The sequence below is a fragment of the Alosa alosa genome, chromosome 3, assembly GCF_017589495.1.
Source record: "Alosa alosa isolate M-15738 ecotype Scorff River chromosome 3, AALO_Geno_1.1, whole genome shotgun sequence".
Lineage (NCBI taxonomy): Eukaryota > Metazoa > Chordata > Actinopteri > Clupeiformes > Clupeidae > Alosa > Alosa alosa.
Genome location: NC_063191.1, coordinates 16,192,614 through 16,206,305, shown reverse-complemented (window position 1 = coordinate 16,206,305; position 13,692 = coordinate 16,192,614). Strand labels below are relative to the sequence as shown.

Sequence of the window (13,692 nt, the reverse complement as noted above, 5' to 3'; positions counted from 1 at the left end):
TTCCACTGTATATAAACCCTCCAACTCTGTGCCCTTGAATAAAGTAACAATCTGCAGTTCTTGACCTCATGTACAAATTCTGCTCAATGAAGTAAATGACTCGTTTACAGAAATAACCTTCACCCCACAATCAAAATAATGCATATTGCAGGAATGCATGACATGGAAAAGTAAAACTATTTTAAAACTCCATGGTTTCAACACTGATTAAATTCCCAAATAATCTCTTCATGCGTCTGCACTTAACAAGGGTAATCCTAAATTTTTCCATTATTGATTTACAGTGTCGCACCTATAGGCTACAGCTTGAAGCCGAGAGATTTTAAATGCACTTCACAGCAAAGGTTATGTAAACTTTAGGGTCCTCTTATTTTCTCTTCTTTTGAGGCACAACCTTTGGCATCCAGCTTAAAGTCACCTTGGGGAAGGAAAAGGACAAAACTGCAAGGCCTCTGACAAGCCAGGTGATTGGTTAAGCATGGTGGGTCCTCGCTGGCCGCCCATGCAGAGAATACAGGCTTATAAGCACGTCACTGGAATGCTGCAGTCAGAATCAAAGAATGGATTCTTATCAAGTTATAATAGTCTTTTTTTTTCTTTTCATTATTTCATTCACATACATACAGGCGCACATATCTGTGTGCTCTCTCATACACACACACGATTTGTTATACTTACAAGCAGTTCCAAACCTGAGTATTTATGTTATCACTTTTAAGCATACAAAAATGTATGTACATTTATCTCCACTTCCTGTAAACAGCAGTCTATCATTCTTCATCCCTTTGATTGAAACATGCAGATCATACATACAGTATAGAAACGAAAGACATCATTCATGCCCTCACTGACTCAAACATTTACACACACACACACACACAAACATCCACTTTCAGAACAGGAAATAGGTCATTTTTGGAAGAGCCTAATAGTATTTATGAATTACAATTGTGGAGATAGCTTAAATTATAAATGAAAATAAAAATAAAAACAAAGTTGTTGCATCATTCAGTTTTAAGTATTTAGAATTCAACTCCCAATCATCTTCTAGCGTCTATGGAGATTTTAAATCCATCTGAATTAGAATGCCCCCATGCCTTCTCTCCACAACCCACTGACAGGGCTTTGTAGGAGACCAGCAACAACATACACAGAGAGAAGGGGAGACCAGGGTGACATTGCCAAGGAAACCAAAGATCAGCAATCTCTTTTTTTTTTTTCTCATTAGTTCTCCAGTAAGAGAAAAACATCTATATTGAAGTAGCCTTTTCTCTTATTCTTTCTATTGTTTTCTCCTTTCTACATCCCCGTTTCTTCTCCCACTGGTGGCTTTCAGGCGTTCATTCCTTGGGGGCGCTCAACAGCGAGACAAGCACGTGAAAAAGTGTCTCTGTAGTTCACCGACGCGAGCTGGTGGCTGTTCGACGCGCTCAGGCCCGCGGCTCCCCGCCGGCTTCCTGTCCCATGTCGCCAGGGTGCTGCTGGGACGTCCGCAGGCCTCCAGCTGCGTGACAGGGAGGAGGAGGAGGAGGAGGGAGGAGGGAAGGGAAGGTTAAGAACAGAGCTGCGAGAGAGACGACACACACACCTGCTGAGCAACAGAGCAACAATGAGAGGAACTACCTGAGCTGCCCTTGGAGCTTTTGTTCTTTTTGGAGGAGTGGTGGTTGTGGCTGCTCTCGGGGTAGCCCCTCTTGCGCGAGGAGGAGGAGGAACTGGAGGACGCTGAGGTGGCAGTGGCTGAGGCGCTGGGGGCCATCATGGTCAACCCGTCGGCGGCGAGGCCCAGGGGGCTGCGGAGGAGGGCGCCTCCGGACCCTGAGCCCTCGTGGGCCCCTCGGCCGTTGCCGCTGTGCACGTGGAAATGCGAGTGCCCATGCTTGTGGTGGTGCCGGTGGCCAGAGTGCTCCCGGTCCCGGTGTTTCTCCTTGACCACCAGCGGGCTGGAATGTTTGCTCTTGGCAGCACCCTCGTCCGAGGAGCTGTGCCGCTCCGACGACACTTTGATCTTCATCTTGAGCTCCTCCTTGCTGCCTGAGCCACTCCTCTCGCCCGGGGCAGGGATCGGGAGGCGCAGCTTCAGCGAGGCGCCTTTTTCACGCCGGTCCCCTCCGCCGTTGTTGCCGCCACTCTGAGACCTCTCCTGGCCAGGGAGGGGCAGCTTCATCTTCAGAGGGGACGCGGTGGACAGGCTACTGCTGCCGGGACCCGGCAGCTGGCTGTGCAGGTGGGCCTGCAGGTGCTTGCGGTGGTCAGTCTGCAGGGCGGCGCTACTGTACGCGTCCCGACCTTCCTGCTCCAAGCTCTGCTGCTGCTGCTCATGCCGGCGCTTCTGCCCAGCCAGCTCGGCCGCCTGCTTCTCGCGGTACTTGTCCAGAGTCATCTTGACGGTGGGAGGTGGTGGAGGTGCGGGTGCGGGAAAGACCGGCGGCTGGTGTTTGGCCCCTCCGCCGGCCTTGTGTTCGTGTTTGATGGGGTTGAACTCGGCACCCTTGTCGGGTCGGTGCGGGTGCGAGGAGGAGGGGCCGTGCTGGGGCAGCAACGGTGCTGCCCCCTGCTGGAGACCCAGGGTGTCCGGTTTTAGAGGGTCCGAGTGGCCCTGGTCCTGAGGCCAGTCGCTCGGGGCCGTGTACGTGTAGGCGGTGCCCCCCACGCCGGTGAGAGCATCTAGGGAGAGGCTCCCGGAGTTGCCCGACAGGCCGACAGGAAACGAGGCCTTGGAGAAGGCAGCGTCTCCAGACACGCCAGGAATGGCATCAACCAGGGAATGATCCTGCGACAGGGATGGACACGTGAAAGTGCCGCTGCCGTCAGTCACCTGGCCGTCTGCTTTGGGCTTTTTGGCAGCTTGTGTCGCCTAAGGAAGAGACCCAAATGGCACTTCGTATGACAATCAGCTCATTCCAAACATTCATATTACAATCAGCTCATTCTTAAAGACAGAGTTCCCAAGCTTTTTTTCTGGGGACCCACTTTTTTTTTTTTTTAAATGACAGACTATCGCGACCCAATTCACTTCAGATCTAACATGCAACCACCAATATTGCCCAAAACGTTGATGTTTAAAGCCACAGGTTCTCAAACTTTTCTATAACCATTCTACAGTGCCATATCTAAGTGGTTGGATAGATATCTAGCGCCTGGTCTGGCCCACTACTATTATAGGGTTTGGTGATGCACTGACTCCTCAGTTTTCCCACAATTCTGCAATCTCAATTACACTCATGAAACAATGCTAAATATGTTCAAATATGTTCAATTCTAGCTCAGTTATCTATAAACACACAACCTCAGGTTGTCCTCATCCTGCTTTGAACACGGTTGTGTTGCATTTTGAGCACCATCAGCTTGAGAAGTTGGAAATGACTAGCCTACCGAAAAGATCCATTTTAATGTACATCCAAGAGTTTGGGGATATTTTGGCATGCTACGCAGTCATCCATCTTCAGCATATAGTAAGCTGCTCCTGTATTTCTAAAGATAGCCTAGATGTTGTTGTAGCCTGTTGCGTTACAGACAAATGGATCCATAACACCGTGGACAACTCAAGTCTTTATATTGTAGCCTATTTATTGGTGTTGTGTTTATGTTGTAAGAATATGAAATTAATAAATATCAGAACAAGAGGCTTCTGCAACATAACCGAAAGATAAATGATAATGCACCATACTGTAGCTACAGTTCACGAAATGGAAAGAGGCAAATAGCGTTTAAATGTCAATTTAAATTATAGCCTAATCTAATGCACTCTTGTGCGTTTGAAATCCGAAATAAGAAGGAATGTGAGGAGACTGCTATTAACTTTAAAGAATAGGTCTATCTACAATTGAAACTACCGGTAGGCTATCTGCAGCCTATGACGCAAATGTAATAGCCTTATGTCCTGGTCCATGGATGTCTGCTTAGTTGTTGATAGTTTTTAGATTTTAACGGGCCAAGTTGAAGAGCCTGTTATTGTTTGTGCAAATATAGGCTGATTCATGTCCCCTTGCATTTTGCAAAAGTCCATGACAGAAATATTGTTTAAGTGAGATAACTAAAAAATGCACAGAGGAAGTTATGACAAAACCATGACTGTTAACAAACTAGATCCTAATAGAAACCTGTTAGCTTTCCTAAGCTATATAAGGTATAAGCTAGGCCTATTACACAACATAAATTGTCACTAGGCTATGCTGGTGACCCAAATAAAATCTCCTGCGACCAACCTGTGGGTCGCGACCCAGTCTTTGGGAACCAATGCTTTAAGAGACAGATGACATTAAGCAGCCACAACTACGACATCCACCCACCAGTGTAATCACTTCTTTAGGTACACGTGTAAGTTCTACACAAGTGCGGTCATATTAATGCAAGGTCCATTTGAAAGCAATGTGATTTATAAGGTGAAAACAATCACCATCGGTCACATCAGAACATACAAGTACCATCACACTCTGTTCAATGAAGTGATTTTTACCCTCCAATTACGAATCCTCTTTAGCCTGCTCGGTGTCTTCTCCAAAATCTGGAGGAATTCATGGGTCAGTTCTGAGGGGGAGAAAAATAAAAAGTTGTTGATTTGTGGTCCTTTATGGTGTAAAAAAAAAGATACATATAATTGACTACAAAGGCAACATCTCAATCAAAAAGGGTCTTCTTTAGGTCTTTGTAGTAAATTTAATACTGGGAGCTGTATTCAAATGTGTGGATACTTCTACTCTTTTCGTGTATCTTTGTCTGGCACCTGGCCTCAAAACAGGCTGGATGTGCATACAACTAATCTGCTGTCTCACCATCCAAAAGCTCCAGGGTGACTGAGCTGTCCACATATTCCCACCAGTGCTTCCCATCGGTGGACACTGGGATCTCCCAGTTGGACCATTTGCAAGCGAGGTGTATGCACACGCATGCAATGACCGTAGGCTTGTGCTGCAGACAGAAGGTGGTGAGGTGGAGGCTGCAGGTGGGGGAGAAGAACGGACAAGAGGGGGAGAGAGGGGCGTACATACTTACAACAGCAGCAAGGCAACATTCAATAACAGTGGCAGTATTCACCATAAAACTGTTTAAAAGTAGTAAAATATCATGGCAGTAGTGTGTCCTCAATTGTGAGTGACTTGTGTATATTGAAGGACGTAGTATTTAATATAGACCTAGCACATTTTCATGCACATAATTTATTTACATATATTTATTTATGGTATATTCATTCTGTTCTAGTCATATATGACTCGGAGTAATTCACACATTCTTTGGCCCCTTAAGACCATATATTTCTGCATTGATAGGAGATTATGGTGACTTTTATAACTGCTTACTAACATGTGATGACAGGAAAACACTTCCATTCAAAATTAAGGACAACTTTGGCATATATGTGTTAGCATAATAAGCACAGATATCGTGGATATAACATGTAAAGTTCTGATCATGCAAATTCATTTAGACTATTCTGTTTATAGGAGTTTTTGTTTTGTAATCACATCAAATGTGGCAGGAGCCACACAGCTACCATCCACGTGTTCACCTCTAGACAAATACAGCAGGAACTAAGCCCTTCCGAAACAAAGGAAATCCAAAACACAAGACAAGCCTTACTAGTGTGACATGAGAAAGGAGAGAGTACACAAGTGTCACACTACACCAAGAAGCAAGTCAAAATTTAGGTACATTGACATTCACACCATTTGTTTTAGGTCATTGATAGCCAATGACTAATATAGTGATGGTAAACATTGGATGGTACCCTTGTGCTTCAAACAAGAACAATGTCTGGGCGCTGACCCTATGAAGCTGTAAAGAGATTGGCCCACATTTCATTTTGATGCTCTTTTAGGTCAACATCCGTCTGTCTACAGAAAACAACCTTTTAATGTCCAATATGGCATCCCCCCGCCCACAGCTGACCACAGTAAACAGAGACAACCCAAAAGAAGATTGTCATCTTGGCAAATTAAGAACTTTGAATGTATTCAATAAAAATCGGCAGAAAAATGAGACGCTTCTTTTGGTGTAAACTGTTTAAGTGTTTCAAAAGTATTGACAAACCCTATAAAAACAGCAATGGTAGTTGTAGTTGTAATTTGAATCGCACGTCCAGGCATTGTAAGGCTTCAATGAAAGAAAATGCATACCAAAGCATCTCTGGTACTACCTAGCACACAGTACGCCTAAACTAGTTGTACTATGCAACACACAAATTCCTGTTACAACTAACCCATTAAGGACTCGAACAATGTCGGGGACTCTGTTACAAAACCAATGCATATTATTACAAGACCAAAATGCAAGATATATCACACTGGCTAGTTTATTAAAACAGCTTATGGCCTTCAATCTTAAAAATAGGTCCTTAATGGGTTAGGCGCCAACTTAAAAAAAAGTACAGACATGAACAAATAAATAATTCAAGTCAATACAACACTTGGACATTAAAAAATAAAAAAAATAAATGATTCCCACATTTCCACTAAATAGTGTTCAACACGCACTTATTTATAAAAATCTTATAAAAATGCAAAAAACATTACAAAGTGAAACAAAAAGTTAAGACTTATGGTACTTACCAGATGGACTTCTATGCAATGTTTACATCTGTGTAATCTTTTTCTGCTACTCAGGCTACCACAATGTCTTTTTTTAAAAAAGACAAATGCACCTCTGTAACCGAGTAAACGTGAGGTTCAAGCGCACCACTACACTTCGCAATGTGCATTCAGCCCCCTTGGTGCCAACATTGATCCCTCGTACAATACACCGCACTGCAGCCGGGGCCCGGATCGCCGTCGCCCCCTTCTTGCCCGACCCCCCGCCCCCATTTCTGAGGTGGAAGCTTCAGAAGGGGCGGCGTTCCAGAAGCCACCAGCGCAAGGAGGGTGTTGGACACTACAAGGGTACCCTGCAGTAACGGAAGCTATAGTGTGCAGTCACAGTGCAACAAATGAGGGACAGGATAACAACCTGTTGGTAGCCATGAAATAGGAAGTCTGTGCCAGATCCTTGCTTGCTGTGGCAGAAGAAGAGAGAGGGGGATGAGAATTAGCTTCTGAAAGAAATGAAGGAATAAAAATAGATAAATGAAAGTCTGCCAATTTCTAAAATTACAAACATACAACAGAGAAAAAAAGTAAGGTGATCCTTATCAGCCATGTGGGTACTGACTGGCTGAACTGATTTTTTTCTTCAATCTTTTCTGAAATCGTGTTTGGAAAACTGCAGCTTTTAAGAGCCAATCACCAAAATTGTCTAATTTATTGCACTTCCTGCATAATCTAGAGTTAACCCATTTGCGCTGGATGCTGCATGACGCAACATTGACCCTCCCGCTGGATGCTGCGTAGCGCAGCATGCTTTTTATTTCATGTTTCTAGGTGCTACAGAGGCTTAGATATTAAATTTTGGTAGACGTTGACAAGTTTTAGTATGTTTTCAGAAAACCCTCAGGTTATTTAGTCTAGAATGCCATAAGATTCTATAGGCGTTTTTAGCAGGCATTTTAGGAGTAAATGGGTTAAAGAATGAATGACTGTTGAGGCATTTGTGAAAAAAGACTTTTCCCTGTCTTCAGTCCTATTCAGTCCCAGACAAAACTACACTCAGACAACTGAAGGAAAACCTTACCTCGCACTAGTTGGGAACATTTCACAACATCAGTGTGTGGATGCTCAATTGTTATTTCAAAACCTGCAAGCAAAAACATATGCCAGTGTTAGATCATTGAACAACAAACACGGCAACAAAAAAATATATATCTAGACAGAAGTATCAATCAATTGATTTAAAACATGACTAAAGTGCAGCTCTTTCAAGTCTATAGCACACACCAGATGGAATATTGACGGCATAACCGTGTGCATGTGGGCACGACAACAGACAACGGATGACGAGGCAAAATTTTCAAATGATGGAAGACTAGTGACACAAAAAGTGGTGTTGTTGAGTTGAAAAACAGTACTCCGTGTGAGGTTTAAATGGTTACACAGACTGGGAGTAGATGAACATAACACCCAGCTGAAAGTGCTTAATATGCACGGCTTTCTGTATGGCCCTAATTCAAATTAAAGGTGCATACGCGACAGTCTTCTTGGGATCCTCAGAAAGGTCTCTGGTGTTTGACCAGTCCAAAGGGCAGTACCTGAGGCAGCACCTCAAAATGCCCAGGTGATGGTGGGGATACAAAAGGCAGGAAAAGAGCATCCTACACCCAAGTGTAACACTCCAATACATTCACAATGTACACTGTATGCACTCACGTGAGACCACCTGTCTTCTCAGAGTTTGACCTTTACTTACCTAAAGTCTGCAGCACTATGGTTTCAAGTATCACCAGCTCTTGAGCTTGCTGGAGGTATGCCTGAAGTTCAATAGACAATCATTACATGATGCTTGTAATGTGTCTCTTACCCCAAATCCAGAATGCAACCCTTTCATTGACTAACAGACAGTAGTTGGCAGTCCTGGTTGGTTGAAGTCGGCGTGTGATGCCTAGTGCATTACTGGTTATGACTATCGGTCGCTAACCCATCCAGTCAAAAATGGCAAATGCCAGTTGTTTGTGACCGGGATCTCATAAAGCCAAACAGAAGCACACAGGCAAAGAGCTTCTGCCAGGGGAGGGTGAAAATGGGAGTGATTGATTGGGGAATGAAACTATGTGTGCAGTGACGGATGCACTTACATTACTCTTTGTATCCAGAGGAGGCTCTTGAGGGCATAAACAGGCATGCGCCACTTTAATGACATGCTCAAGTTTCCGCGGCTGCTCCTCAACTTTGGCAGCCAGGAATAAGGTGGTAGGGGATATGATCTATTTTGAGGGGAAAAAATAAATAAATAAATAATAAAAGTATATACACACACAAATAAATATATATACACACAAATAAATATATATACACACACACACACACACATTTCGTCACACACATGTACAAAACAGTTAATCAGACTGCATATACAACTAAAGCAAAAGTGAACAAAGATACAGGGCTTAAAGCAATAGAAATATCTGTGCCTGAAGTTATCAGACATTTATGAGGACGTCATATATACTGTAGTCTATAATATTGCCTATTTTCAAATCTTAAGCATACCAGCTGAGCTCACGCCTGAATTGAGGCACGGTGCCTGAACACTTTAAGCCCTGAAGTTATAAAAGAGGTATAAAAAAGCACTATGAGGCTAGTTCTCTAAGTCTAATACTACATCTACACAATGATCTAAAAGCGGATCATTTTGATATATATATATATATATATATATATATATATATATATATATATATATATATATATGAGCATAAATGTGTGCAAAACAGGCATACTTACATTTCTATGGAATTTTGTGAAAGAGTGGTACATATAAAACCTATGCATGTAAACAATAGCAGTATTTATTGTCAGTTGGGAGCTGAAAAAAATACAGTTAAGGAAAACATTTGAATGGCTATTATTCAATGTCTATCTTAATCTACTATTAAATAAATAATACATAAACTCTTATCGAGCATGAAATTGTGTACATCATTGTAACAGCCAGAATGAACTGGTGCAAACTGTACTTAATGTCTGTGATATACACAATGTACGCAACTGGTGCACACAATAATGTAGAGGGGCATGCAATACAAGAACAGGCAGCCTAACACAGACCTGACACAGGTCTTAATTCAGGATCAATACAAAGCAATACAGAATTAGCAGTTTCATTTGACACATATTCAGGAGCAAATACTCATGCAGAATAAAGGCTTCAACTTCTAGTCATTGCCCAGGCATCTGTTGATATTTTTAAGTGAAATTTTGCTCCCAATTCTCTCCCTGACATTTTCAGATATTATTTTAGATTCTGTCAGCTCCATTCAGCCACGCTCTAACAAGGTGTCAATGGAGTCCATGAATCGTGATCTGTATCTAATACCTCTTTTAAAATAAATCAGGGTTGGTCAGTCCTAGGGATGTAACAATATGAAAATTTAACCTCAGCTTATAGTGATCAAAATTATCACGGTTTTCGGTATTATCGCAGTATAAAAAGACGCGAAGTGGCCACATGATACAGTACACGTTTTGCGGTGAAAATGTTCCGCCTTTTAAAATCTGGTGTAGCCTAATCCGAATCGCAGTTAAATCCATCAATTAGACAATAGAATCAGTAGGGTACCAGTTTTTTCCCATTGTACCGGGCCTACTGTATGTCAAAAGCAGGCTCGGATAAAGCTGGGAAGGATTAAACACACGGTTTCCACACCGTGGTAATCAACTGCGATAATTATGATATTTGAAATGAAAACGGTAATTGTTATCGTCAACATTTTTATCGAGGTTTACCATTATACCGGTAATCGTTACATCCCTAGTCAGTCCTATAGGATCAAGCTGTACGGTCTCAACAACCAAGATGTGACATTGAGGGACCAATTCTGCATAATGACGCTCTCTAGTGGACAAAACTACAGGTCATCGTTAAGCTTATACCAGACAACATAACGTTAACAACTTTGCAAAGTTCGTTGTAATAGTGAGCAAAGGACTGACATCTGTAAAGACTACCTTTATTTCGCCAACAGAATAGTCATTACCAATTAACATTAGCTTGCTGTCCGACATAGCCGTTAGCGTTAATCATGCAACCACCGTTGATTGACAGCACGTCTCATTTTGTTTGCATTCGCGATCATACAAGGTAAACTCTACCCTAGGAGAATGGATAACACTGCAAATTAAATGTAGTTGACTTTAGGGTGCGCGGGATATCTGTAAGTTACACTGCTAGTGCAATGTCAACAAATATGTCACGTATGCTAGATAACGTTAGTGCTAGCTGGCGAGCAAGCTGGCGGCATATTAATGACGCAAGACATAGCAAGTGACAGCTAATAGCGTGCCGCATTTAATGCAATCTACTAACGTAGCCACAATGAACTAAAATCTGTGAAGGGGTTGACACCGTTCATTTCACCATAAATCAGCAACTGGCCAACTCAGCAGTTTACGAACTTTATCGCTACAAAACCAGTAGCTTGCGATGCAACGTTAGCTAAGACAGCTAACGTTAGCCGGCTAGCTTTCTTGTCATCAACAACCCGCTTAAACGTTATCCGTCAGCTAAACTGAATGTTTTAGTTACATGGATAGCTCCTGTGCAAAATAGTATTGTACTGTGAGGTAATTCGTATGGAAACAACGTTTCTATAAACGTCAAGTCGACAATTTAACGAACGAGGCCGCTCGGAAATGGGCCTAGGCCGCCATTGCTCTTGGGCCTCCTCCTCCCCGAACATTGAAGACTGTGAAATCCAAATAGCAAATTACATTTAAAAGGATACACATTTAGTCTCTGGCCCATATCTTGAATAAGGTTTGCCGCTTGCTGTCGATAAGAGAGTTCCCTGTCCGGTTCTACTCCACAGCGTCGAGACGGCGTGCTTTCGAGCTGTTCCCGGGTGAAGAACCATTTCGACGAAGATCCCCGGTACGCCGCCATTACTCCGGAGTAAACGTCCAGTATCGGAACACAACAGAATGCATAGACGTCATTACGTAACTACGTGTGATATAATTGTTAAACAATAATCGTACGGTGGCCTATCGTCCGTATAAAAATGTTTTATCTCACTTCGAAATATTCTGAAATTACATTTTACACTAAGAATTTACAATTCCCAACGCGAAATTTTAGAGCATAATAATTTCACTAATTCGCTACACAAGATTGCCCTCCAGTGGCAAATTACGATATGCCCATTAGGCGCATTCGGTGCAGGCTGCATGGTCGTGTCTGATCTGACTGACACCAGAACGTCTCAGATAGCCCACAGATTCTGGGTTTATCCAAAGCTGATTATCCAAAGAGAATTTAACAGGTTGTTTGACTTTATGGTCTGTTGTATGAATGCATGGACTTCATTTTACATAACAATCTGCTATTTTGATCTTTATTTCTTTAACAGCATAAACATGACTGGGATAGGCCATCATCACTATTTTCAAAAATATGATATTGGCACATAGACAGACAATTCAAATGGTTTGAGAAGCACTTTGGCCATATGTCAGAAACCAAAAGGCCTACCCAACTTGGACATGGACTGAATGAATCAAGACAATCCATATATATATATATATATATATATATAAACATATATATATATAAACTCAATTTAAGACTATAGCCCAACATGTAAACAGATAACTTACATGTTATAAGGGGTTATTTGCAGGGTTACCCTTGCCTTCCTACAGACTAGAGGTAGGACTGACAGTGTTGCTTTAGGCTATAAGATTTAAGGTATTTAAGGTTTAAGTTTAAGTATAAGTATACTCTTTTGATTCCGTGAGGGAAATTTGGTCTCTGTATTTATCCCAATCCGTGAATTAGTGAAACACACACACAGCACACAGTGAACACACAGTGAGGTGAAGCACACACTAACTCGAAGCAGTGAGCTGCCTGCTACAGTGGTGCTCGGGGAGTAGTGCGGGGTTAGGTGCCTTGTTCAAGGGCACTTCAGCCGTGGATTGTGGGTATGGGAGAGCAGTGCTCAACCACTTCCCCCGCCCTCATTTTTTCTACTGGTGGGCGATCGAACCTAGATCGAACCGGCAACCCTTCGGTTACAAGCCCGAAGCCCTCACCAGTAGGATTCCACCCCCCTACTCTCAGTAATGTCATGTTAAGGTGAGTTTAACAGGTGTGACCGTTACCTTGTTCAAAGATTGCTCAGGAGCTAGGCTTACTCCATTGATGTAGTAGCCTATGTGATGAGATCAAACTTCCAATAGACTTGCTTAAAATGAGTTGAATATAACAACCTGTGTAGGTTTTTATAGACTGTATTATGCCTTTAATGCATGTAATATATTTCAAGTCAATTTATCAATTAGTTGCACAAAATTCACCAGAAGTCATCATTTATTTTTCAAAAATGTCATAACGGGGAGCATGCCCCCCAACCTCCCTAGCATTTGGGAGGCCCAAAAGTATTTACGTTATGGGGCTCAAATTCTCCAGAAGCAAATAATTAGCATTTTCGTAAATTGTGACCACCTATTTTTGAATGGCAAAGTATGTGAGACAGCAAGGGACAAGGGTGTGTGTACTGCGTATGCGCATCATCAAGTTTGCAGATGACACAGTGATCTTGGGCCTGATTAGTAACAACAATGAACAGCTCTACTTGGATCAGGTTGATGAGGTGGCACAGTGGTGTCAATCTAACAGCTTGACACTGAATATCAATAAAACCAAGGAAATGGTAGTGGATTACAGAAGGCAGCAGCAGAACTACAGTTACACCCCACTAATGAACAGCGGGAAACCTGTAGAGAGAGTCACAAGTTTTAAATACCTTGGTGTCCACATTACTGAAGACCTAACATGGACTGTTAACACTCAATATGTTCTGAAGAAGTCCAGACAACGACTCTACTTCCTTCGTCAGCTAAGGAAATTCAAAGTTTCTACATCCATCATGAAGGCCTTCTACACTTCAGCGGTTGAGAGTGTTCTAACTGGTAGCATCATCACCTGGTATGGGAACTCCACAGTTAGAGATTGTAGTACTCTGCAGAGAGTAGTGCGCTCAGCTGAACGTACTATAAGAACTCAACTCCCTGCTCTACAAGATATCTATTCCAGAAGAGTACTCCTAAGAGCCCAAAAGATTCTGAAGGACTCTTCTCATCCTAACAATGGATTATTCCTACCGCT

At 42.6% G+C, this 13,692-nt stretch overlaps 1 protein-coding gene across 3 annotated transcripts; it reads right to left on the bottom strand.

Annotated features, from left to right (window-relative positions):
- Window positions 1-1,094: 1,094 nt before the first annotated feature.
- ccnt2a (cyclin T2a) lies at window positions 1,095-11,514 on the bottom strand. Of its 3 annotated transcripts, none has more exons than XM_048238981.1 (10): window positions 11,309-11,511; window positions 9,309-9,390; window positions 8,660-8,788; window positions 8,275-8,335; window positions 7,603-7,665; window positions 6,943-7,027; window positions 4,776-4,939; window positions 4,460-4,530; window positions 1,624-2,857; window positions 1,095-1,504 (listed from the first exon to the last, which is right to left on the bottom strand). In XM_048238981.1, exons 1-10 carry the CDS (start codon window positions 11,464-11,466, stop codon window positions 1,431-1,433), a joined length of 2,121 nt encoding a protein of 706 aa, XP_048094938.1. In that variant the 5' UTR covers window positions 11,467-11,511; the 3' UTR covers window positions 1,095-1,430. The 3 variants fall into 3 exon arrangements, 2 of the variants coding, with proteins under 2 accessions (XP_048094938.1, XP_048094939.1); XM_048238982.1 differs by having other exon boundaries at window positions 6,943-6,988; XR_007193094.1 differs by lacking the exons at window positions 1,095-1,504; window positions 1,624-2,857; window positions 4,460-4,530 and having other exon boundaries at window positions 4,804-4,939; window positions 6,549-6,988; window positions 11,309-11,514.
- Window positions 11,515-13,692: the final 2,178 nt, after the last annotated feature.